This window comes from Phocoena phocoena, chromosome 19, assembly GCF_963924675.1.
Source record: "Phocoena phocoena chromosome 19, mPhoPho1.1, whole genome shotgun sequence".
Classification (NCBI taxonomy): domain Eukaryota; kingdom Metazoa; phylum Chordata; class Mammalia; order Artiodactyla; family Phocoenidae; genus Phocoena; species Phocoena phocoena.
The window spans coordinates 51,466,574-51,492,306 of record NC_089237.1 but is presented as its reverse complement, the minus strand read 5'-3'; the positions used below and the strand labels follow the sequence as shown (position 1 = coordinate 51,492,306).

General features: G+C 53.2%; 1 protein-coding gene across 1 annotated transcript; it reads right to left on the bottom strand.

The window, feature by feature from the left end:
- Positions 1-8,212: 8,212 nt before the first annotated feature.
- GUCY2D (guanylate cyclase 2D, retinal) lies at positions 8,213-20,430 on the bottom strand. The gene is made up of 18 exons (XM_065897115.1): positions 19,692-20,430; positions 19,305-19,609; positions 17,044-17,395; positions 16,379-16,463; positions 16,012-16,114; positions 15,508-15,609; positions 13,878-13,958; positions 12,299-12,505; positions 12,044-12,200; positions 11,357-11,506; positions 10,603-10,751; positions 9,929-10,092; positions 9,641-9,833; positions 9,231-9,405; positions 8,832-8,930; positions 8,639-8,733; positions 8,440-8,525; positions 8,213-8,306 (listed from the first exon to the last, which is right to left on the bottom strand). The coding sequence occupies exons 1-18, from the start codon at positions 20,428-20,430 to the stop codon at positions 8,213-8,215; spliced, it is 3,336 nt and encodes a 1,111-aa protein (XP_065753187.1).
- Between the last annotated feature and the right edge of the window lie 5,303 nt (positions 20,431-25,733).

The window sequence follows — 25,733 nt, the reverse complement described above, 5'->3', positions numbered from 1 at the left end:
GCCACCGCAATGAGAAGCCCGTGCACCACAGCTACTGAGCAACTAAGCCCGTGCACCACAGCTACTGAGCCTGCGCTTTAGAGCCCGTGAACCACAACTACTGAAGCCCGAATGCCTAGAGCCTGTGCTCCGCAACAAGAGAAGCCACCGCAATGAAGAGTAGCCGCTGCTCGCCGCAATGAGAGAAAGCCCGTGCACAGCAACGAAGACCCAATGCAGCTAAAGATAAATAAATAAATTTATTTAAAAAAAATTGGAGGATGAGGTGACGGTGGAGGCTCTGGCCCCATTCCCTGGATGGCCCCAAGTATGTTGGCAGTCAAGTACCCGCCCCCTCCGCCGCCCCGCCTCGACCCTCACCCTCTGGTAAGACTGGAAGGTGTCCCTCTAGAGGAACGGACCAGCCCAAGTGTTATGTGGGGTTCCCCAATGAAATGGCTCTGCCAATTAAGCCCGCCAGTTGATAAGTCCTGTTCACACAGTTTCCAATCAGTTTTTCTTGCCTCATTCTTAAAAATGAATGAATGGCCAAGGATCACCCGATCTTCAAGGAAGGCTTCCATCTAAAAGACAAGGACAAGAACAAAACTGAAGGGGCAGATAATTTAGGGAACAGAAGACTTCAAGGAAATCGTCATTTGGATCCTCAGAGAGAGGAAATCATGCGGCTCTAGAAAATATACCCATTGTTTGTATAAAAATATACCCAATTTTACCTATCGTTTCTGGGGAAAAAGTTTGGATTTTATAGATCACCCATTTTATAAATTGTGGTAAAATACACATAACATAGGGGCTTCCCTGGTGGCACAGTGGTTGAGAGTCCGCCTGCCGATGCAGGGGACACGGGTTCGTGCCCCAGACTCGGAAGATCCCACATGCCGCGGAGCGGCTGGGCCCGTGAGCCATGGCCGCTGAGCCTGCACGTCTGAAGCCTGTGCTCCACGACGGGAGAGGCCACAGCAGTGAGAGGCCCGCGTACCACAAAAAAAAAAAAAAGATATCAGGGTGGCTGTGTCCATCGTAGCCACGTTGGTGATGATGATGAGCTGTGAGGGCTGTGGGGATTTTTCGGAAGTATGTGGGGAGGTCTTTTCTGGGCAATAGAAAAGCCCAAACAATAAATATCCCCTAAATAATTCAAGGAAAGCTTCTCGTAGGAAGTGAGTTTTAAACTAGTGATGAAAAACTGACACAATTTTAATAGGCAGAGATGAACAAACAGGATAATCTAAACTCAAACCAGCCCGATAAAATATGGGAACATATTGGTTTATGTAACTGGAAAATTCAGGAGTAATGGCTTCAGGCCTGGATGGATCCAGGTGCCCAGAACATGCGTCAGGAATTGTGCTTCCTCAGTATTTCATTTCTGCTTTCTTCTGTGTTGAACTGTGTTAGCTCATTCTCAGGCAGACTTCTCCCAAGTGGTGGCAGAAATGATGACCAGCAGCTCTGGGCTTCTATCCTTCCAGCTTAGCAACCCTAGCACAAAGACGATGTCACCCTCTTACTGCAGATGTTCTGGGGCTGACCCTCACTGAACTGGCCTTGGTCACAGACTCTGAAGCTGGGGCTGGAATTAGTCCCATACAAACTATATGGATTGAGGGTGGAGATGGGTGGATACCCAAAGGAATTTTAGATGTGGGAAGAAATAGGCAAAAAAAAAAAAAAAAAAGTGTTTATTCTACCTTTTCTGGGAGAAGTCCCTCTCAGAAACCATCTGTCAGTGGATTGCTGACCTGAGTTTTTCAAAACTCTCAGCCAAGGTTTAGAGGTCTTCTGAAATGGAGAGCTTGTTCTGGTTATCCATTGCTGCATGATAAACTACACTAAAACTCTCTCTCTTTTTAAAAACTGTATTTGTTTATTTAGTTTTGGCTGCATTGGGTCTTCGTTGCTGCGTGCGGGCTTTCTCTAGTGGAGGTGAGTGGGGGCTATTCTTTGTTGAGGTGCGCCGGCTTTTCATTGCGGTGGCTTCTCTTGTTGTGGAGCACGGGCTCTAGGCGCATGGGCTTCAGTGGTTGTGGCGCTCCATGGCCTGTGGGATCTTCCCGGACCAGGGCTCGAACCCGTGTCCCCTGCACTGGCAGGCAGATTCTTAACCACTGCTCCACCAGGGTAGCCTCGTCTTTATTGAATTTGTTACAGCATTGCTTCTGTTTTATGTTTTGGTTTTTTGGCCAAGGCATAGTGGGATCTTAGCTCCCCGACCAGGGATGGAACCCGCATCCCCTGCATTAGAAAGCGAAGTCTTAACCACTGCACCACCAGAGAAGTCCCAGCTGCTGCTTTCTGCCTTCAGTGATGAAGAAGGCTGGGGAAGCTACTCCCCAACCCCCAGGGGACTATACCCAGGATGGATCCAAATGTTGTGGGGACCCTCAGCTCATCCAACCTTTTTTTGTTTGTTTGTTTTTGGCCGGGCTGCGCGGCTCGTGGGATCTTAGTTCTCCGACCAGGGATCGAACCTGGGCCCCCGGCAGTGAAAGCACAGAGTCCTAACCACTGGACCACCAGGGAATTCCCAAGCTTATCCAACTTTGAAGGCCCTCTTTAAGAAAAAGAATACAAAATTGGGTAGTGAGGCTTGGAAGGGACTTGTGCGGGTGAGAGATTGTGAAGTTTCACCTTCATCAGCTTTGCAGTGAAATCACCTCTGCACAGGTAGAGAGGACGGCATCTCCAGCCAGCTCCAGCAGCTGCTGAGCCAAAGTGAGACCAGGGGAATCTTCCTGATCCGGCAACCAGTTAAGCTTCCGCTGTATTCCTCCTTTGAAGAATGAGGGGGTGGGGGTCCCAGGATCAAATGATGCCCCTATGTCCCTCCTCTCCTGATGGAGAAGCCAGAGTTGGGGGAGGAGGGAAGGAGCAGACCTGCTCCTTCCCTCCTCCCCCACTACACCACCCACCCACCCCTCTCCCCACCAGGGCCCTGACCTGCGTGGTGAGGAACAGACTTTCAGAGCAGATTAGGAAATGGGAGTTTTCAACTGGACTGGACTTTTGGTTGGAGAAATGTAAAATGGGTTCATGTTCATATCCCACCAAGTCAAAAGTCTTTAAGAATCTGATTACACAGACATTGGCTTGGAGTTTAAGTCGTGCTCTTGCAGAAAAGAATCAAGGGGTCACAAAGCAGGGCTGCCTGTGAGAGAAACATCTCCAGAGCATCGCTGAGAGGCACCCCGAGGCCCAGAGCCTGAACTCCCGGGTGTGCTTCCTGATCCCAAGATTTGCTGGAACTGCGGTGATTGACAAGGCTTTTCACCACTGGGAGCCTCAGTTTCCATGTGTGTAAAATGGGTCGTGTGAGGATTAGGGGTCGTGCTTTTTAGGTCATGGGATCGATGTTCCCTGTGACAGCATGGGTAAGCGCCAGTGTGGCATGCCCTTCTCTGGGTCCAGGACCAGAGACCAAGACTCAGGGGTGGGTGGTAAAGTGCAATGTCCCTGGTGGAGGTGACAAAATGGCTTTAGTTTGGATGGACGAGTCTCTAGACTGTGACAAACAAGCTCCTCTCTGTGGGAACCTGGGTTTCCCAGACATCGCAGTTGTCCTTCTCCCCAGTTTCTCCGCTCCCTTCCCCCTCTGGGAGCAGGGCAAGCCGCCTGTCCCACCCTAATCTCCTTGTCAAAGTCTAGTCACTAACTCACGAGGATGTTGACAAGCAAGATGCCGCTGATCGTAGAGACCTCACTTCACTCTCCTTTGCGTCTCCCCTGGGGCAGGACCTGAAAGATTCCTCCACCTTCTAAATGCTGAGTCAGTACGAGAGTCCCGACAAGGCTACCAGGCTGTGCGCCTTTTCTCTCACAAGGTCCTAACCTCTGCCTGGGTTAGGTTCCCCCGTAAATGGAATTTCGGGAACAGTCATACTGCAGGGAAGGGCCCGGGCTGACTCTCGGTGGAGTTGAGGCTTAGAGAGAGACATCATCTCTTGTCATTCATCCCTCACTCCCTCCTCCCTCCAAATTCAGTGTTTATCTCCTTTTCTTTCCTCTTAAACCAGTCCAACCCCCACTGCTTCCCACAATCCTTTTGAGACACTTTTGACTGCAAAGAACGGAATACCTGATTCAATCTGGTTTAAGCAAAGAAAACAACTTGCTCTCCCATCGTACTGGACTAGCAGGAACTGGTTAAGCCTAGTGAAGGGTAGAGGCTCAAACAAGTGGCAGCAGGACTTAGTCACTGCCCAGCTGTCGGTTCTGCTCCTTCTCTGTGGTGGCAAAACCACTCAGAGTCACATCCTCTCAGCAACCCCAGAGAAGAGATGCAACTTCTGCCCTTGGCTTCTAGCAATGTCTCAACACGAAGCCTTGTTTGCTTCGACTGGGTCACCTGCCTGTCCTTGAAGCAATCCTTGTGGCCAGAGGGATGGAGCGACTGGGCAGGACTGGAGGGAGGTCTGGGGTCAGTTCCACAGGGACTGAGAGTGGGGCAGGGATGGTTGCCCATCATGGAGCAGACGGTTGTTAGGAAGGCAGAACATCCGACGTCCATCACGAGTCATCACGTCAGAAACATTGAGCCTGGGGCCGGGATAGCTGGGCTCAAAGGAAATAGATGACCAATGGGCTGGTCACCCATGGGTGGCTTTGGGATGTTCTCTCCTGTTCTAATGTGCCAGTGGTAGGCTCTGGAAGGGTTGGAAGTAGAGTGTGGGTTTTGGTGAGGTCTTGTCCAGAGATCAGTGGACCTCAACTTCCCCATTTGGGGGCCCCCTTCCCTCAGAATCAGACTCTGGCCTCCATGGTTCCTGGGTCCTGGCCGTAGACAAGCTCTGCTCTTCTTTTCCTTCCTCTCTCCTGCCTATGACCAAGGGATGAGGCCACACCATCCATTTCCAGAGCCTCAGAGACCCTGGTCTTTTCTAGAAGCCTGAAAGGCCTGTAGCTTCCCTGCTTGGTTCCCTGCAGGGAATCAGTAGATCCCCTGAGCAGAGGGGTTTCTGGGCGGGGGGTTGCTGACCCCAGTTCATCTCCCCCTGCCTGGGTCATCTCTAAGGTTCACCCCTTATCTGAAGCCCTCCATGGCAATGCCAGCACTCCGGGGATGGGGGTGTTCGGGCCACCCAGGCCAAAAGGACCACACACCGTGGAATGGAAGAAAGCACACCTTTATTCCAGCCCCCACCCTGCCAGGACCCAGCACCACGGCACACAGCCTGGTGTCCACAGCGCACAGTCCAGATCTCGGTGAACGCGGTCCCACAACGCAGTGTCACAGGTCCCCCAAAGGGGGGTGTCGGGGGTCCACTGCAGGTGGGGATGGGGAGCAGGGCCCCGACCCTGAGGAGCAGCACAGACAAAGGCGCCAGGTGAGCCCTGGGTCAGGGTGCGGCGTCCCGGCTATGGGATGGAAGCAGCAGCAGAGCTGCGGGAGGTCCCTGCTTCGGCCAGCGCTGCTCCTGGCGACAGAGCCATCCCGAAGGCAAGGCCACCCCGAGCGTGGGCTCCTGGCACAGGCCAGCTGGCCGAGGTAGTGTAAACACGTCTGAGGGTGAGGGGTGCCTAGTGGCCAAGCCGGGTGCTCTCTGGGCTGGGAATTGCCCGGGTCCCCGGAACAAGAGGGGTGACCAGATGGAGAGGACTTGGGTCTGAGGGCAGCTGGGCTCTAGGAGACTGACTGGGCCCAGGAGAAAAGGTTCCACAGAAATGGAGGAGAAAGGCAAGGAGAAACTTCCCGGCAGAGAGAGGAGACTAGGGGCAGAGAGGAGACTGGGGCTTAGCTGTTTCCCTCCTCTTCTCTCACCAGCTCTCTGGGGCGGGTGGTCCTGCGTTCTCCTGGCTGGGGAGGAGGACAGGCCTCTCCTTTACCAGCTCCTCCCCCCTGTCACTCGCCTTTGAGACTGAGTCCCAGGAACAAGGCTGAGTTGAGGGTGGGAAGGGATCCGCTCAGCCCTGCCCGCCCCGCCTCTGCCCCAAACTGGGTTTGGGCCCCAGGTCATACTCCTCCCACTCTGGGGGTGCCTTGCCCCAGCCTGTCCACACTAATCCTCCTGCACCTAATCCCAGGCCAATTCTTTCCCAAATCTCCGAGCCTGCCCTTGAGTCCTGGGGCCTAAGTACAGAGAAAATCTGAAGAGAGATGTTTAAGAATGTACATAATTTAAAAAATATCTTGTGTGTGTGTGCATCAGGGTTTTAAAAAAAATCTTGAATTCATCATCTCTGAACTCGGTTAAAAATGTTCTTTAAATTATACTAATTACTCACTATAGCAGCACCACCTTAGTAACCAGAACCTACAAGTGCTGGATTGTAGGTATCTTGTCTGTTCTTCCCCTACCTTTAGGAAGGAGGGGCAGACCACTGAACTTGTGGACTTTACGAGCCAGGCAGAGCGATCTCCAGCAGTGCCTGTAATCCTAACATCAGCTACTCCAGAGTGCTGAGGTCTAACGTCTACAGGCTCTGGACAGGTACATAAGAGGTGTTCAGAAAATCTTGGTGTCTCGGAGTCCACGGGGAGTGGTGGGCACTGCACTCCCCGTGGTGAGAACAGAAAAGCGCAACCCTGGAGAGACGGGACAAGGGGATGGCTGCCCTTTCGCTCCGGCAGGAAGTCAACAATTCCCCTGTGTGGGGCTTTTGATTTCAGAGAAGAGGGAAATTTGGCAGCCATTTTTACCATGTGGTATCTCTTGATTTCTAAATGTTAGCTCAAAACAAAAACAAAACCACGTCATTGATCAAACGAAACAAGTCTCAGGGCTAGTTTCTAGGCTGGTTTTTATGAAATCTTAGCAGTTCTGAGATTTTAGGGATCCTAGGATCCTTTAGTTCTCTGACTCAGAAACTTTAATGTGCATAGAAATACTCTGAAGGAACTCTGTTAGGGTGTAGATTCTGTTGCAATACGCCTGGGCCTGAGATTCTGCATTGCTAACAAGCTCCCAGGCGATGTCGCTGCTGCTGGCCTACCTACCACACTGTGTGGCGAGGATTTAGTTCATCCTTCCGCCTAGGAAGTCCCTCTGACCGTTCTCTCCCTGCTCAAAGAGGTCTCCAGTTCTGCTTGCACATCTCCAGGGACTGGAGGCTCACCACCTAGTGACAGGCTGCGTGGCTACAGCTGCTGCTAACTTCTGCCAGGTTCTGCAGCAATGGCGAAGGCCACCCAGAGTCCAATATGCCAAGGCTCAGGCTCTGGGACATCAGAGTTCCACAAAAGAAGCTTTACCTGGGGACTTACTGGGATGGGAGGGGTTGATACTTGTCGCAAAGATCTAAGCTGGGAGGATTTTCTGTTCAACTGCCTGCTCAGTGGCGCCCAGTTAAACAGAGAATACTACTATTCCTGGGTGTTCTGGTTAGGAAAGGTTTCATGGGGTTTGTTTACCTTCGTTTCCCCAAAGCTTTGAAACAAGCTTTTCTCTGCACTTGGGCAAAGTATGTGGTTATGCCACAGAAGAAGGAGGGGGGTGGAGAAGCCCTCAAATCCTCAGGCCACACGACACCCCTGCTCTGGTGGAATAGGTGGTCTCTACCTCCTCTGGGGTTGGGACATCCAATCCCAGATCCTCCTTCCTGGGGCCTTTCTGATGGGCTCAGGGTCACTGGGGCTGGAGGCCACGTGCCCAGTGCCCTGTACCCCAAGGCCAACCATTCTGAAGGCCAGCTGTCAGGGCTGGAGGGTATGGAAACCACCTAGGCAGGCCACTCTTCATTTTACCACGGAGGGGAAACCAAGCCCAGAGAGTGCATGAGACTTTCCCAGGGTCACATAGCTGGTTTGCAACCAGCTCTTGCAAAGGCTCAGAATCCTTTGAGGCAGAGCTGGACGGAAGCCACTGGTATTAGCCAGACTTTGGTCATCTACAGCAGCAACTTTCAGGAAAAGGACCTTCTGGAATAATCCTGAGGGAGAGAGGAGTGTTTCAGAGGGAAACCATGGAAAGGGGTCATGGGGGTTCACCTCAGTAGGGGAGAGTCATTCTCGAGTCTGGACTCCTGGCTCACTCCAGACCTACCGAACCAGGGTCCCTGTGGCTGGGAAATCCCTGGGTTTAGGAACCAGCCTGGGCTCACCAAGTCAGAGAAGGACGGGGACACCTGGCTTGAGTGGGACGTTCTGCAGGCAGGCAGGGCTAGGTCCTCAGGCTGGGGAAGAGGTGCCCGTCCTTCAGGAAGCATGTGTGTAGCCCCCGGGGTCTATGGGGCGTGGGAGCCAAGGAGGCAGTACCTTGTCCCAGGCCCAGCCTCACTTTCCGGAAAACTGGCCAGGCCTCGCCTTCTCCAGCTTCTGGCGCCGCTCAGGCGGGATACTCTGCAAGCTGATGCCGTGGTTGCTGGCCCTGTGGCGAAGGGAGGGGCGGCCTCATGGAGGGAGGATAGGCAGTAGGAGGGCGGGGTCCAGTGCAGGGCAGGAGGGGAGGGAGGGCATGGAGGGACCAACTCGGATATGGCGCGTGAGGGCCGGATCCTCACCCTGGTTGCAGGTCAGGCGGTTTGGGGATGGGCTTGTCGAAGCCGCGTCTGCCCACCAGCCAGTATGTTTCCTCGCAGCCCTTGCCCTGGGGAGACACGGGGGAGGGGAGGACTCAGGCAGACTGAGGTGAGGGCTGGTGGATCTCGAGGCCTCAGTGGAACCGGGCGTGGCGAGTTGTGTCTTCCAGCCCGGCCTCACCTTCAGCTCCGTGCGACCCCGCACCTCGGTCTGGAAGCCCTCGTCTAGGGCGCAGAGAATCTCCACGGTGCTCCGGTTCACGTGGATGCGGTAAGCTGGGACAGCAGGGGACACCGCGAGCTCAGAGGACACCGTGAGCTCAGGACACCCCTCCCGCGCCCCCTCCCTGCCCCTCCCGCCCCGTCACACTCACGCAGCCCGGTGGACTCCATGCGCGAGGCTGTGTTGACCGTGTCCCCAAACAGGCAGTACCGCGGCATGGTGAGGCCCACCACGCCCGCCACGCACGGGCCTGTGGAGACACGCGGCGTCGGTGGGCTGGTTGGCCCGCGCTGAAGCTGGCCTGCTGGCGGCTGGGTGGCACCTAGGGCTCGGGGGGGGCCTTTAGCACCGCATAATCTCCACTGGCTTCCCAAAGAAACCCTCTCAAGCGTACCCTCCCAATTACAATGCGGTGCCTGCTGTGAAAAGGTGGCTTCAAGACAAGTCCCCGCCCCCACCCACTCCACGAGTTTGCCTCCTGTCTAGGAAACCTGGAGCCCGGCCCTAACGAGGGAGATGGGCTGCAGAGCCCGGGAAGGCGCGGAGTTACCCGAGTGCAGGCCGATGCGGATGCGCACGGGCACCTCGGGCATGTGCCGCATGCGGAAGGTGCCCACGGCACTGAGGATGTCCAGAGCCATGTTGGCGATCTCTGCTGCGTGCCGCTGCCCGTTCCGTTGGGGCAGCCCTGAGGCCACCATATAGGCGTCCCCAATTGTCTCCACCTGAGGAGAGAATTCAGCACTGAGCACCCGGCCAATGCCAATGTCCCTTGTCGGGAGGCCTAAACTGGGGTGAGTGCAGAGATCCTGGGGAGCCTTCCAGCTGGGGGACTGAGCTGGGGACCGGCAGAGGAGAAAAGGGACAGGAGGGCTGGGAAAGAGGATCGTGCTGGTGACCTCGGGCAGGGGGGTGGGGGCCGGAGAAGCTGAAGGAGGGCTTGCCCCCTACACACCCCACCTTGTAGACATCATGGGAGCCGATGATGGCGTCAAAGAGCGTGTAGAGGTCATTGAGCAGGTCCACCACTTCGATGGGCTCACTCATGGCTGAGATGGTGGTGAAACCCACAATGTCACTGAAGTACAGTGTCACCTCCTCGAAATACTCGGGCTCCACGGGTGTCCCCATCTTCAGCGCCTCAGCCACAGACCTGGGGATGGCAGGTGGTGAGCTCACCTGGAGGCCACCCCAGTCTGGCTGGATTCCAGCTGTCCTCCCCACCCACCTCTCCCCGTAGGCACCCACGGAGGCAGCATCTGTGTGAGCAGCCGGTCTGTCTTCTGCTTTTCCAGCTCCAGCTCCTCGGTGCGCTCCCGGATCAGGTCCTCCAGGTTGCTGGAGTACTGCTCCAGCATCCGCAGCATCGAGTCAATGATGTTCATCTTCCGGCCCTTGTTGATGCTCTTGAACTAGTAGGAGGAGGAAGCTGGTGGGGCCGCTGAGGACCTGGCCGGCCATGCCCCTCTCATGGGGCTGTATTATGCCTGATCCTCTGCCCCCACCCCCTTTCATCTATACCCATCAAGCCCGTGCTGCCCCGTGCTGGGCACTGTGTTTTCACAAGTTATTAGGAGGTCACCTGTTCTGTTAGCAACTGACAAGGCGCTGGAACCAGCCCAGTCTTTGGACTCCCAGGCCAAGGGTCCTTCTCCCTCACTAGGCCAAACACATACTCAATAAATGTCATTTGAATTGAATTAAATATTTCTCCCACCCAGAGATCCATCTTCCACTCCAAAGGCCTCCACAGCCCCCATTCTAATTCTGTCCCCACCAAACCCTTAATCCTCAGATGACCCCTTAGGAAGTAGCCTGGAAGGTCAGAGATCCTGCCAGCTTGCCTTCCTGCAGCCTCCCCTCCCCCACCCCAAGTTGTTGGCAAACGGCCAGCCCAGTCCTTGCCCAGCCCAGCCCCTGACCAGGTCGAAGGTGCGGTCCATGGAGGGCCGAAGTTCCGGCTGCTCTGCCCAGCACTGTTTCATCAGCTGGATGCACTCCATGGGCGCCTGGTCCATGGACACCGAGGGCCGACACAGCGGAGGGGGGCTCTGTACCCTCTTCACCACTTCTGGAGGCATGAAGGGAACAAGAGAGGGGGTGTGCCAGAACAGAAGCCACCTCTGACTCTGGCCTGATTGTTGAAGCTCAAGAGGAGGGGGCTGGAAGGGGAAGCTTCAGTAGGTGGGGAAGTGTAGTGTGGGAGGTGTTGCTGGGAGCAACAGGACCCTGAACTCTGGGGGCCAGGGGCAGTGCGAGGGGCCAGGCAAAGAGACTGACATTTATTGCACGTAAGACAAGTGACGGTTAGAGTGATCAAGTAGCATGCTGTATCCTATACATGATAATATAGATCTGAACCAGATCCATCTGCTCTGTTTCCCCCTTCCCCCTATGGTGCTGCCTCCCTGGGGCCCCTAAGAACCAGAGAGGAGCTTGCTACCACCGTTGGGGCAGCAGGCTGGGTCCAGGGTCGGGACAGAGGAAACCACTGATGTCTGGGTGCTGAAAGGCCGCCCCCTCCCATCCTGATGCTTGGCTCTCCACAGCCCTGACCCTTCAGAACTCAGCTCTAGGGAGTCCCACATAAGTAAGTCTCAGCACCGAGTGAGGCTGGGTCTCTGCCTAACAGCAGGGTGTCTTTCTAGTCCAAAGGCCAGGCGAGGGCGGCCGTACCCTCGGGAGTCAGCTCCAGCATGGCGTAAGGGGCGCTGCGGCACACGACCTCTTGCATGATGATGCCCAGACTGAAGACGTCGCCGGCCAGCGTTCCCCGGCGCTCCAGGGCCGGGTCCCGAAGCAGCTCCGGGGCTGTCCATAGCTGATCTGGGGTCGGGGAAGGGGGCGTGGGCACGCGGAGGGCCATAGAGGCGCTAGGGACAGACCCTCCCACACCCTCACCAGAAAGCCCAGGCTCGCACCCGCTCAACTCCCCAGCCTCAGTCTGGCCCTGCTGCCCGCAGCGATCCCCAGGAGAAACTACGAGGAACCCAGAGCAGGTCTCAGAAAGCCGGGCCCTCACAAATAGGACCCGCCCTTTAGACAAAGCGGTGCCGAGAGCAGACTGGGTCCCTTGGGCACAAGCCCCGCCCTTAGGCAAAGCCCCACAAGAAGCAGACACCCCCTGCAAGGGCAGGAGCTCCGCCCCTCAGGCACAAGTCCCGCCCCCTAACGACTCCCCGCCTCCCCAGTCACGGAGCCAGACCCCCTTCATCTCAGAGGTCACAAGACCTCCGCGGCAGGAGTCCCGTCCGGTGGGTGTGGGATGGACAGAGTGCGAGGGAAGGAGGAAAGGAGAGGGCCTTGAAACAACGGGGATGCGGGGGCTGCTCGGCCGCCCGAGAGGCAGCCGGGGAATCCTACCCTCCGCGCTGGGAGGCTCCGGTAACACCCTCTGCGCTTCCAGCAGTCGCCCATGACCGTGGTCGGTGACTTTAAGCACGAACCTCCCGTCCACCACGCAGTTCCGTGACTTCAGCCGCCCGTGGGCCACGCCTCGATGGTGCAGATACCTTATTCCCTGGAAGGAGTGGCGTCAGGGGCAGCCTCAGCCCACGCGGTTCCCCCCGCCAGCTCCTCCCCGCCGCAGCCCACCCGGTCCCACCCCGACACGCACACCTTGATGAGGTCCAGTAGGAGGGAGGACTTGAACATCCAGTCCAGCTTTATGTCTCTCTGAGCGAGGAGGTCTTGGAGGGAGCCACGGGCACAGTGCTCTGAGACCACAGCCAGCATCCCTTCCCCGGGGGCCGAGGCACCGCCAGCTCCCCCCGCCAGGAAGAGCCCCAGGTAGAGGGCCACGTTCTCATGCCGGAGCTCCCGGATCTGGGGGAGGGGGCGGGAATTAACAGGCCCCGCCTGTTAATTTGGGAGCGAGGTGGGGAGGAGGCTGTTCTTCAGGTCTGTTTTTGATTGGAGGATGGGGTAAAAATGGTGAGCGGAGAGGTCTATAGGGCATGTAGGGGCTTCCTTCTACAGATACCTTCTCTCTCTAGGAAAGACGACACAGTCAAAGGCCACCGTGCAGACACTGAACGTGGTGTTAACTTAAAGTTATGAATGAAAAGACAATTTTGCGCTGGCAAATCAGGACCCAGGCAGTTTCTGATTTATTAACCATAAGACTTTGAACTTCCTGGGTCTTAAGGGAAAACACCTCATGAAGGAAAAGCTCCTGGTACTCACCGCCCCCCCCCCCGCCCCCAACTTCTGATATAACCGTCCCTTGAGGGGACAATCAGGCAGACACTGCAGTGCTTTCAAAAATCACCAGAAGTGGCTTATGCTGGTGACCCAGCCCAGGGCTGCTTTGCTTGTTGCATCATTGTGCCAGATAGAGGCACCCCCCGCCCCGCCCCCCACCACGTTAAGGAAGAAGGACTAACTAGTTGAGCTGTGTCCCAGAGGAGCCAGCAACAAGGCCACACCCACTCGGTGGGACAGAGGCCCTCACAGTCTGGCTGGGGAAATGAGGGCTAGTGGGTGGTGACTGGTGCCCTTTCTAGTTTTTCTTTGGTCCAACAAGGGGCTTCTTTTCATCTTAATGCCTGTTGTTAAACGGTGATTTAGTCCATTAACAACTGGTAGTCCACTTAATGACTTAAGTCATTCTGCAGCTGTGACCAAGAGCTTCTGTGGAGGCATCCGGGAAGGAGGCCAGGCCAAGGCTGTATGGTGTTAGGGCTAAGGGGGGCACTAAGGTTGGAATGACCAGAATAAGCCAGTTTATAGCCTCCTTGCCAACTTTCCACGTCACTCAGTATGCACCAACTAGGCCATTCTGTGCAAGCAGCCTGACAGAACTGGAAACCCATTTATTTTCTAGCATTCACTCAACAAACATTCACTGGATGTCTCTAATGTTCCAGACACTGTGCTGGGTGCTGGAAATATTAATACAATGGAGGGGGAAGGGGAAAAGCCCTCACTCAGCTTACAGTTCAGGGAGGGAGGCAGATAAGAAATAAGCAAGCACACACAGGTGAACAACTACAAATTACGATCAACACCTCCAAGGAAAGGACTAGTGTTATAGGAGAGCATGATAAGAAACCTGCTTTAGAGAGGAGGGGACACTTCACTGAGAGCTCTTCGTCGTCCCTGCCACAGTGGGGTCTACTTGGACTCAGCTGCAAAGAGAAGGCAAGGAGGGAGGAAACGATGGCCACCTCACACCCCATCACAGGCCCACTCTCACCTTGGAGAAGGCCATCTTGGTCGCTGGGCGGATAGCTATGTGCTGTTCCCCCGGGAATTTCTTCAGCCAAACCCAGTCTCCCTGGAGCAGAGACAGGAGTAGGGAACTCGGTTTCTCAAAACCCCATGATGTGAGGAGCCGTAGAGAGCCCCCATGTTTCCCTTGGCCCCCTGCCCCAGAACCCATCTTCCATGTGACAAAGAGCTTCAGGAGCAAGGGGTATAACGTCTGCCAGCCCACTTCACAGCCAGCTGCATGAGAGCCCGCCCGTGGGAAAGAGAGGTGCAGAGGCTGTCCTCACCACGCCAGATGCGCTCACCAACAGCCCTATTAAGTGAGCCAACACCACCACAAGTGTCATTGAAATCACAGCCCTCATCACCACCCGCTGCCATAAGAGAGCACTGTGGTGGGCGTCGAGGAGTCTGGGTAGGTCACGCGTTATTACAGACTAACGGTGAAGGATAGACAGCTCCCCTGCAGGCTCTGGGCCTCGCTGTCCTCAGCTGTCCGCAGGGCCAGTTCATGGGAGTGCGGCCCATGCAGTCCCCCAGGGCCCCGTGCTCAGAAGGGCCCGAGCTTGGTTCAGTGATCTGCTGCTGTCATCCTGAATGAACAAGGGCACTTCATTTTTATTTTGCCCTAGACCTTGCAGATTATGTAGTTGGCCTTGCCTGTTGATAAAGGAGTTGGACTAGGAGGGAATTCTGGGGGTTTGGTACTGACCCCTAAAGAAGATTTGGAAATAAATGTGGAGACATTTTTAATTGTCACAAAAACTGGGGGCTGTGATCAGTGGACAGAGTCAGAGACAAGTGGGGCTAAACATCCTTCAAGGCATAGGGTCCTGCCCCAAACGACAATAGTGTTCTACTGGGAAATGGCTGCAATGGCCTCTAGGTGACATACTAGGAGTCTCTGCGTTCTCTCCACAACATGACACCCAAGAGCTCTAAATCTCCACTCCCTCTTCATTAGTGGAGCTCTCTCCCAGCGCTCTCTGAATCTGTTCTCATTATCTCCCACCCATCCCACCACATTCAGATCTGCTGACCCCGTGGTTAATGTCCTAATGCCCTTTTGTGACTTTCTTTTTCCCCTCTAAGTCTTGCTGCTCCAGAGTGTAATCTGATTGGGGTAGAAGTGCTGGGTGGGGCCAAGACATGGGTCTGGCTTGAGTCAGAGATTAGCTCAGTCTGGAAGCCCCTTCCTGAACAATCCAATCCTGGAAAAGTCCTCTTTGTGACCATGAGATCACTTCCCAGATGAACCTCTGTCTCAATCTTTCCAGGGAGGCCTGTGCCCTTCAGTAACCCAAAGGCTTGGAGCACTGAGGGGGAGGACGACGACCTCAGTGGCCTCTTCAGGCTACATGCTGGTCCCATCAAACTCCCCACCGTCAGGCCTCTAGTCTTTAGGCCACTGTGATTAGCCTTTGAAGAGCCCTCACCCGGATAATGGCTAAGGGAAAATCCCCCAGCAGGAAGGATTCCCAGATGCTCCCCTTTGAGGAGGAATCCATGAAGTCTCCCTAGTTCCCATTCTGGGCTCCTATCCCCATTTCCTGGACTCTGCAAGATACGACGCGACTCCAGGAACGTAGCTCGGCCTGCCTGGGTCTCAGGCTCACCTCATAGAGGCCAACATTGGTGTAATCCGGGATCTGGCTGTGGATGCTGCGAACGTCTGACAAGCTGCGGGCGGCCAGACTCCATCGACTCCCCTGGGCCACCTGGAGGGTAGAGGTCAGTGCATGCGGTCAAAATATACTATGGGGTCAGGGTCCTGGGTTGAGGTCAGGCTTAAATCTGGGGATTAAAGAGGGGAAGGGAAGAAATCTTAGTTCGGGAAGGTGATAATGACATTACTTCCCAAGTACACGACACTTCAGAGCTTACAAAACAAACATATTCATTTTCTGTTGGAGCTTCACCCTATCCAAGGAAAGCGGTCAGGACTGGGGCTGTTATCCTCATTGCACACATGAGGGCGTTGATCCCAGCACTCAGACCTGGGACGGAGCAAAGGCAGAAACCAGGCCTTCCCAGGTGGGGGCTGGGGTGAGGGCTGGCCCAGGCAGGGGACCGAACACATAGGGGAGGACAGCTGGGTTCTGGCTCCCCTCCTCCCCCACCTTCCGAGAGCTGCCCCTCTGCGGGGGGAGGAAGGTGACGTCATCCAGAGTCAGGATGATCTTGTTGGGGCCGGAGACCATTTGGATGTGAAGTAGCCGGTGCCTGGTAGAGAAAGGAGGGCATCTTTGCAAAGGGGACCAAGGTCCATGAGAGGAGGCCAGTGGGGGGAAATGCTGGCTCAGGGGAGGGCAGTCATCCGCAAACCAGACCCCCCCTGGGACTCTGCCAGCCCTCCAGGACTCCTTCCTTCTCCCCCTCTCCAAAAGACATCCTCCCTCCTTCTACTCTTGAGTGGGCCCAGCCTGCTGCACAGTTGCATTTCTGGCAGGTGGAGAGCCAAGCTCCTCTCCTACTTACCCTACTCACCTAAAATAATGGGCCAGGAAGGCCCCTGTCAGCCCCATCAAAACCACCAGGAGGAAACCGATAAAGACGACGCCGGGCTCCACTCCTGGAGGGGCAGTGAGAGGAGAGATGCTGAGGACTGTAGCAGAGGGGAGGCATCCTCTCTAGCAGAGGTCCCCAGCCCCCGGGCCGCAGACCGCTACTTGTCCGCGCAGCCTGTCAGGAACCCGGCCGCACAGCAGGAGGTGAGCGGCGTGAGTGAGCGAAGCTTCATCTGCCGCTGCCCATAGCTGGCATCACCCCCCCGCCCCGCCCCAGTCCGTGGAAAAACTGTCGTCCACGAAACAGGTCCCTGCTGCCAAAAAGGTTGGAGACCGCTGCTCTCTAGGGAAGAATGCAGTCACGTCAAATCTTGGAGGCTCCAGAAAAGGGGGATGGGAGCCCATAACAGGATCTAGGGAAAGGTCATGGGGTCCTGCAAAGGGCGGGGTGGGGGGTGGTCTGGGAATGCTAGAAAGGTTCCAAGAGGGTTCCAGGGGCTCAGCAAGACAGGGGTCCTGCACAAGCCAGGGGTCTCTGAGGAGGACCTGGAAGGGCCTCCAACAGGAGTTACAGGATGAGAGTTCACCACTTTGTGGAGGGTTCATGGTCACTGTCCCAGCGTGGGCTGGGATGTTCGCCCTCACCTCCGTTGCAGATGACGTCTGGGTCGAACCAACACGAGGGGTCGGGCCCAGGCCCCCGTCCCCCTCTAGGAAAATGCACCGGGGTTCCGGCGGAGCGGAAGAAGCCCCGGGTGGGGTTCAGCACGTATGTGGTGAACAGCCGGTCCCCGGCTGCATCCGTGTCCAGCAGCACAAAGGAGGGTTCCTCGGCTCCTCCCAGGGCCCCACAGAAGCCGGGGACCTGGGCATCCCGGACGTGGCGGGCCACGGCTGCTCCGGACACCCAGCCGCCACCTGCGGCCGCCCGCGCTCGCGCCACGCCCCCGGCCAACAAGAAGACCGAGTCATAGATGGTGCCGAAGAGAGGGGATACCTGGGGAGGAAGGGTAGGGGGTTCAGGTTTCGGGGTCACGGCCCGTAAATAGATGGGGACTTACTGTCTCCGCTTATCCTTTCACTGGGCCCTTCGAGTCCTTCAAGCCCTGTGTGTTTTGACTGTTCGCATCTCCTAGTTAGTGGTTCCATATCCCTCCTCATTGGCTCTCTCTTCCTCTCTCCCCAATTGTCTATCCCACCCCTTTTTGCCACTGCCCTTTCCTCTTTTCAGTATTCTTACGCTCTTCTTATCACCTGTTACTTCTAACTCCAATACCTACATCTCCTCTCTTCCCTCTCCTTTTGGTTGCCCTGCATATATTTTGAAAATCATTACCTACCATTCATTGAAAGCCTTCTTTCTCGTCTTTTGGTTGGCTTCTATTTTCTATCTTTAGGTCTTTTCTTTTCCCCAAGGCAACCACCTGATCTCCCGGAGCTTCTCTATTATTCCCAGTTCCCATCTCTCACAGCGCCAGGCACTGTTGTAGAGCACTAGGGATATATCAGGGTACAAGACAGAGTCCCTATCTCGAGGAATCTTTCCTTTAGTGGGGGGAGACAGACAGGGATGTTAATGCAGTGTAATGAGTGAGGGGAGGGGTAACTGAGGGAGCTGAGGAGACAGAAAAGATGCCCAGCCCAGGCTGGGGGAGGAGGAAGACGCTTCCAGAAGTGACCATCCCTCAGGGGACGAATCCGAAATATCTGGGGGAGTGTAGGGACAGGAGAGAGGGAACAGTACACCCAGTAGCACAGAAGCAAAAGAGAAGGTCACATCTGGGGAACCCAAAGTAGCTCGGTCTGGCTGAAGTTCAAGAAAGAAGGAAGAGAGAGGAAGACATGAGACCTGATAAACCAAGTGAAGAGACCTGTATCTATCCAGGGCAAGAGAAGCCACTGGGAGACTTTGGATGGGGGAGTGACACAGTCAGATGTGTCAGATTTCTGAAGTTCACTCTGCTGGGTGGAGAAAGGCCTGGGGTAGGTAAGTGTTGAAGCAGAGACCACTTGGGAGATTTTATTTGGGGATTTGGACCAGAGGTGCTGTGGCCTGAACCAGGGGTGTGACAGTGAGGATGGAGAGAGTAGATGGATTCAAATGACCTTTGGGAAGCATAAGTGACAGAACTTGGTGTCTGGATGTTGGGGGAAGGGTTAGAGGAATCAAGGGTGACTCCCAGGGGTCTCACTTGGGCAGCTAGGTGAAAGGCTATGCTACTTACTGAGAACTGAAGAGGGTTTTCCCCACCATTTCCCCCACCTCTATTTCCCCACCTGTCCTCCATCCCATCTCACCACTGTTCTCAGGGAATCCTGGATATTAGCTGCTTGATGGGAATAAGCTGTGAATCTAGATGGTTATAGAAGCCCTTGCTCCACCTAGGGACCTTTCTACTTCTCACAAGATGTAAGGCTCTCAAAAAGTTAAGACCACTAGGTGAAGCCCCAGAGGAAACACCTCCGAACTGGGCATGGAGGCTGGATCTGTATTCTCCCTCCTTCCTGCTCTCTTAAGAACACCGGTTGTTTAATACAGACTGTATGTCATGGCCGTGTTGGAAGTGGGTTTACTTTAAAGTAGACTGCAAAAGATGCTGCAGTGCAGAGTTTGTTAGCGTTTGCTCTTTGGAGCTGACCTTGAGAGGTCTCATTGCCAACTCTCTGGAAGCAATTCCAATACACAAAGATACTCCAAGCAAGGCCAGAGCCTTTACATCACCCAGGACATGCAGAGCTGCTGGTTATTCTCTCCCTACTGGCCTCCTACTCCCTCCTATTGACTGCATCCTCCTCTCATTCCATCGACTCTATCCACTTCTCTTTCCATTGCCTCCAGCCTCCATCTCCCCTTTTTGGCTATTCTCTGCTCTCTTCCCCTCTTCCCTCCTCCCTGGTCCCTCTACCTGCTGCAGATTGAGGTCAGGGGGCAGCTCCTGATGCTCTTGGGCCCTGCGCAGACTGTCCAGCACGCTGCCTCCCGTGGGACAGTGACGCGTGAGGGTGAGCACCGCATCGTGGGCCTTGCGAAGCTGTGAGCTGTTGGCGAGCACGGCCAAGGCGTCCGGGCCCGGAGACAAGGCGTAGTGCAGCGTGTCGAAGGGCAGGAAGACCAGGGAACCATCAGCCAAGCCCAGCTCCTCTGCAGCCTCCAGCAGGCAGCGCTGCTCCTCACCGCCCAGCAGGACCGAGTGCATCACCATGATCACTGCTGCGGACACAGAGGCTCCGCTCGGTGCTCTGTCCTTTGCTCGCTGGACGGCCGACCCCCCGCATCCTGCAGGGGAGCCTACCTCTGACTCTGGGTCCACCTTGGACCCTCCTCAGGGCCTCCCGGGCTCCAGACAGGTCCGAGGGCTCCATAGAGGTCACCAGGGCAACGGGCAGACCCCGGGCCCTGAGCGCAGTAGAAAGTGCGCGTCCCGCCTCCACCCACAGGTCCTGGGGGGCGGTGACCACGGCCACGTGCGCCCAGCGGAACGCGCGCAGGAGGGCGTAGAGCGCATCCGCCGCGGGCGTCACAGCGGGAGCCGAGGTGCCCGCCGCCCGCATTCCGGGGCAGCCCCAGGGAACCAGGGCGATCCCCGCCTCTTGAGCTAGTAGCTCCGCCGGCCGGCAGGCTGCGGGGTTCACCGGCCCCACGAGGCCCGAGACGCGGGTGAGCGCGGAGGACACCGCCCCCAGCGAGCCCGGCGTCCGGCACGGCTCGGGCAGCAGCGCGACCTCGAAGCGGGGGCCGTCCTCCAGGGCAGCTTCGTGGTTCAGGCGGGCGGCGGCCAGGCGGGCGGCCAGGTCCGGGCGGGCACGGGCGAAGATGGGGTCGCAGGCCCAGGGGCCCAGCACCCCAACTGTGAACACAGCGGAGAGGGCGGGGCGCGGCAGGAGCAGCAGCGGCAGCAGCAGCAAGGGGCGCAGCAGAGGCCGGGGCCGGGACGGCGTCCGGGGAAGGCCGGGCGGAGACGGAGCCTCCCGCGTGGGGGCGCAGAGCCCGGGGTCCCGAAGCCCACCCGCGAGGAGGGCGCGGGCGGTCATTGCCGGCTTCTGGGAGCATAAACAGAGCAGCATGAGAGGACGCGACCCCCAGGGCTCTCTTAGGGCTCTCTTAGGGCTCTCCGCAACCCCCAAGGTTCTCAAAGCCCAATTAACCCACGGCTTGTCTATGCTTCCACACCCCCCTCCGCGGGCTTGGACGACTATATGGGGTCAGGGGCATAGCCTGGAAGCACCCCCTTTCCCCCCCGCTTTGCTCTGCTTCCCGCTCCTCCTTGTCTGCCCCTCTCCCTCTCTTAGAGCTGTCAGGGGTCAGTGGGGACACTCCCATTCCCTTCCATGGTCTCTTTCCGGCAGGAAAGACCTGGAGTCCGTGTGGAGGGGGCTCTGCCACTCACCGGAAAGTCCGGGGCTCGGGCCAGGGCCGGGGCTCGGGGTCACAGGGCCGATCCTTCTGACGCCCTCCCACGGGTCTCCTTTGCCAGGGCCCAGGGCGGGGGTGTGGGAAGAGCCGGCCAGAGCCCTTAATCTCCCCAAGCTGATTAGGGTCTCTTAAGCAGGCAGGGAGGGGCCGGTGGAGGATGGGGCGCCCTGGGGTGGGTTCTGTCCTAGCTTCCAGGCAGCCAGCCAGATTCTTTCCCCTGCCTGCGTCCCAAGCCCCCCACCATAACCCCCAGCATAGAAGCAGCCGCAGGTCCCCCTGTCAGGCTGCTGCCACATTACCCTGCCCAGCCTGGGAAGCACCACTATGTGCCCATGGAGACCTGGGGGGGACCAGTCCTGGGGTCCCATTTCCTCCAATCTTGTTTCCAGTTCTGCCAGCCAAGTCAGAACCAAGTCCCTTGGCTGGCAAAGTCTACACCCAGAGACCAAACCCAAACCCAGTCTGATACCTGCCTTCTCTCACCTGCCCACACTTGATTCTCTGACCTCCACTTCTCCATGCCTAGGTAAGCATCCCTTTGGCTTTGGGTAGGCAGAACCCCAGGAAGAAATGGAAAGAACTCTGACCTTGGGCAGGCCTGGGTTCAAATTCCTCCTTATTGGCCTTGTGACCTTGGGAAACTTTCTTAATCTCTCTCAAGATTGTTGTGGAAATTATCTGTGACAATGAATATAATTGCCAGGAAGACAAAAATGGAGAAGACAATTTTAAAGAAGAATATAATGGGAAACTTGCCTTACTATATATCAAAATTTATTACAAAACTACAATAATTAAAACACTGTAGTATCGGTGCAGGGATAAACAAATAAACCAATTGGACAGAATAGAGACTACTGAAACAAACCCAGCAAAAATAGAAATCTGATGTATGAAGGAGTCGACATTTCTTATCAGCTTTTCCACAAATGGAGCTGATTACTTAGCCATACAGGAGGGGGAGGGAGGAGGTAGAATTTGATCCCTATCTCACACTACAAAATCAATTCCAGGTTAAAAACATACATAAAAACACAATTTTAAACTTTAAATGAATCATTTTCCAACTATCATGGCAAAGATTGGATCAGGAAAGAATCATCAGTGGATGCTAAAGCTAGGAAGAAATTTTGATGAGGAGCAGGATATTTGCATATCTTTTTTTTTTTTAATATGTATTTATTTGTTTGGCTGTGTGGGGTCTTCGTTGCGGCACAGGGATCTTCATTGCCTGCATTGCTGCCAGCGGCATCTAGTTCCCTGACCAGGGATCGAACCTGGACCCCCTGCACTGGGAGCCTCGAATCTTAACCACTGGACCACCAGGGAAGTCCCCAGCGTATTTGCATGTCTTAAGGTGTCTCCCTACCGATTGCTTATGAGTTTGGGGGAGCAAAAAAATAAAAAGCAGTTATTAGGGCTTCCCTGGTGGTGCAGTGGTTGAGAATCTGCCTGCTAATGCAGGGGACACCGGTTCAAGCCCTGGTCTGGGAGTATCCCACATGCCACAGAGCAGCTAGGCCCGTGCGCCACAACTACTGAGCCTGCACTCTAGAGCCCGTGAGCCACAACTACCGAGCCTGCGCGTCTGGAACCTGTGCTCCGCAACAAGAGAGGCCGCGATAGTGAGAGGCCTGCGCACCGCGATGAAGAGTAGCCCCCGCTTGCCACAACTAGAGAAAGCCCTCGCACAGAAACGAAGACCCAGCACAGCAAAAATAAATTAATAACAATAAAAAAAAGCAGTGATTATACAGTGGAGAAATTGGACAACACTTTGACTAGCATTGGTCAACCAATGAGGGGCAGATAGACATTGTGTACCTCCAGACATCATAACCTGAGAAAGATACAATACTACATCTTTGTAATACTGCACAGATGTAATACTCCACAATATTCATCTATGTGTGTTCCCGCCGAGAGTGCATTTCATCAGTCTAATCTCAAGGAAACAGCAGATAAACACAAAACAAGGAACATTCTACTGAAAAGAGGGGAGGGGCCTGTATTCTTCAAAAATGTCAATATCATAAAAGACAAATAAAGGTTGAGGAAATGTTCCAGATTAAAGGAAGCTAAAAAGATATGACAATTAAATGCAATACCTGCCTCTAGTTTGGAGCCTGTACAAAGGGTTTTTATAACTGCTATATGGTTATAGAGTTCATAGGATTATAAAAATGCTATAAAGTGTATCAACATCAAATTTGTCAACTGATGAAACTGGGATATGAACAGGAGATTTGATAAAAGTATTTTATCAGTGTAAATTTTGAACTGTGCTATCCCTATGTGTAGGAAGTACACACTGAAGTATTTAGCTGTAAAGCACCATAATGTATGTAACTTACCCTCAAATAGATCAGAAAAAAATATATGTACATGTTTTATATCATATGTATTACATACTATATGTTGTATATTATACTTATCAAATGATAAACAAATGTGATTAAATGTTAACACTATCTGGGTAAAGGGTATATGAATATTCATTGTACTGTTTTTATCTTTGCAGCATTTTGTAAATTTGAAATTATTTCCCAATAAGAGTTAATAAAAAATTTTTAGATAAAAAGAGAATGTCTTTATCAACTCAGAGTAGGAAAGAATTTCTTAAACAAAACACATAAAGTACAAACCGTAAAGGAAAATATTCATAAATTTGAAAATATTCAAATTAAAATTTCTGGTCAAAAAATCATATCACAAAGAGAAAACATGAGCCACCAACAAGAAGAAGATATTTGCAAAACATTAACAAAGAGTTAGTATCCAAAATATATATTGGATACTATAAAAGATAACCCAGTAGAAAAATGGGCATAGGAAAGGAACAGGCAAGTCATAAGAAAAGCCTAAGGAAAAATGCCCAACCTCACTAATAATCAAGGAAATGCAAAATAAAACAGTGAGATACCATTAACATCCATCAGATTGGCAAAAATAAGAAAGCGTGATAATTTCAAATGTTGGTATGAATCTGAGCAAACACAAAACCTACATATTTGTGACGAGGGTGTAAATTGGTGGGCTGCTTGGCAATTAACTTATTAGAGTTGAAGCAATTCCACTTGTAGGAATTACCCTAGAGGAACCAACATTTATTTGTATATGAAGAGACATAAGGAGTCATTTATTCATTCAAAAAAAAACTCACTGAGTTTCTACCGTGTCCCAGGCACTGTTCTAGGCTCTGGGGATACAGCAGTGAATAAAGAGTTAAGATCTCATGGAGGTGGACACAATCACTATATTTAGGGATTTTTCTGTATGTTTAAAATATTTGATAATTTAAATTTTTAAAAAATGTTAATAAAAAATGTTTATGTCTGACCTGTAGTAGAGTCTCAAAACCTAGTAGGTATCAATGTTTATTTATATAGTCCTGGGCTTCTTATTTTCCGTAGGGGTTATTTCCCCCAAGTCTCTCTTCTTCTAACACAACAACTCTAGGAATCATGGATTCTCCACCCAACCCTTCCATTTCACAGATGGTAAGACTGAGGCCTGGAGAGTGATTTGGCTTACTCCATAATCTCCTTTTTTTTTTTTTTATTGGGGTATAGTTGTTTTACAATGTTATGTTAGTTTCTACTATACAGCAAAGTGAAGTAAAGTTCCCTGTGCTATATAGCAGGTTCTCATTAGTTATCTATTTTATACATATTAGCGTATATATGTCAATCCCAATCTCCCAATTCATCTCACCCCCACCCCCCCACCCCGGCTTTTCCCCCTTGGTATCCATACATTTGTTCTCTATGTCTGTGTCTCTATTTCTGCCTTGCAAACCAGTTCATCTGTACCATTTATCTAGATTGCACATATATGTGTTAATATATACTTGTTTTTCTCTTTCTGACTTACCTCACTCTGTATGACAGTCTCTAGGTCCATCCACGACTCTACAAATGACCCAATTTCATTCCTTTTTATGGCTGAGTAATATTCCATTGTATATATGTACCACATCTTCTTTATCCATTCACCTGTTGATGGACATTTAGGTTGCTTCCATGACCTGGCTATTGTAAATAGTGCTGCAATGAACATGGGGGTGCATGTGTCTTTTTGAATTATGGTTTTCTCTGGGTATATGTCCAGTAGTGGGATTGCTGGGTCATATGGTAGTTCTATTTTTAGTTTTTTAAGGAGCCTCCATACTGTTCTCCATAGTGGCTGACTCAATTTACATTCCCCCCAACTGTGCAAGAGGGTTCCCTTTTCTCCACACCCTCTCCAGCATTTATTGTTTGTAGATTTTCTGATGATGGCCATTCTGACCAGTGTGAGGTGACACCTCATTGTAGTTTTGATCTGCATTTCTCTAATAATTAGTGATGCTGAGCATCTTTTCATGTGCCTCTTGGCCACCTGTATGTCTTCTGTGGAGAAATTTCTATTTAGGTCTTCCGCCCATTTTTTGATTGGGTTGTTTGATTTTTTGATATTGATCTGCATGAGCTGTTTGTATATCTTGGATTCTCCTAGGATCCGTGAAGTGACAACTAATGTAGATAATGATGAGGAGCGAATTTTCTTCTTTACTTTTAAAAATTGTGGGAAATATGCATAACATAAAATTTACCATTTGAGCCATTTTTAAGTGTATCATTCAATGGCATTAAATATATTCACTTGGACCACCATCACCACTATACATCTCTAAAACTTTTTCATCATCCCAAACTGAAAATCCATATCCAGCAAACGATATTTCCCATTTCCCCTCCCTCTAGCCCCTGGTAACCACACTTCTACTTTTTGTCTCTATGAACTTGACTACTCTGGGTGCCTCATGTAAGTGGAATCATACAGTATTTGTCCTTTTGTGACCGGCTTATTTCCCTTAGCATAATGTACTCATATTTTAACCATGTTATAGCGTGTATCAAAATTTCCTTCCTTTTTATGG

Bases quoted from the DNA above. Each gene is read 5' to 3' on its own strand.
- GUCY2D (XM_065897115.1), bottom strand. From the start codon at position 20,430: ATGACCGCCCGCGCCCTCCTCGCGGGTGGGCTTCGGGACCCCGGGCTC. The intron at 12,201-12,298 runs GTGTGCGTGTCG...CACTCCTTCCAG, and splicing joins TCCTACTGGACCTCATCAAG to GGAATAAGGTATCTGCACCA. The intron at 10,752-11,356 runs GTACGGCCGCCC...TCATGCCTCCAG, and splicing joins GCTGGAGCTGACTCCCGAGG to AAGTGGTGAAGAGGGTACAG.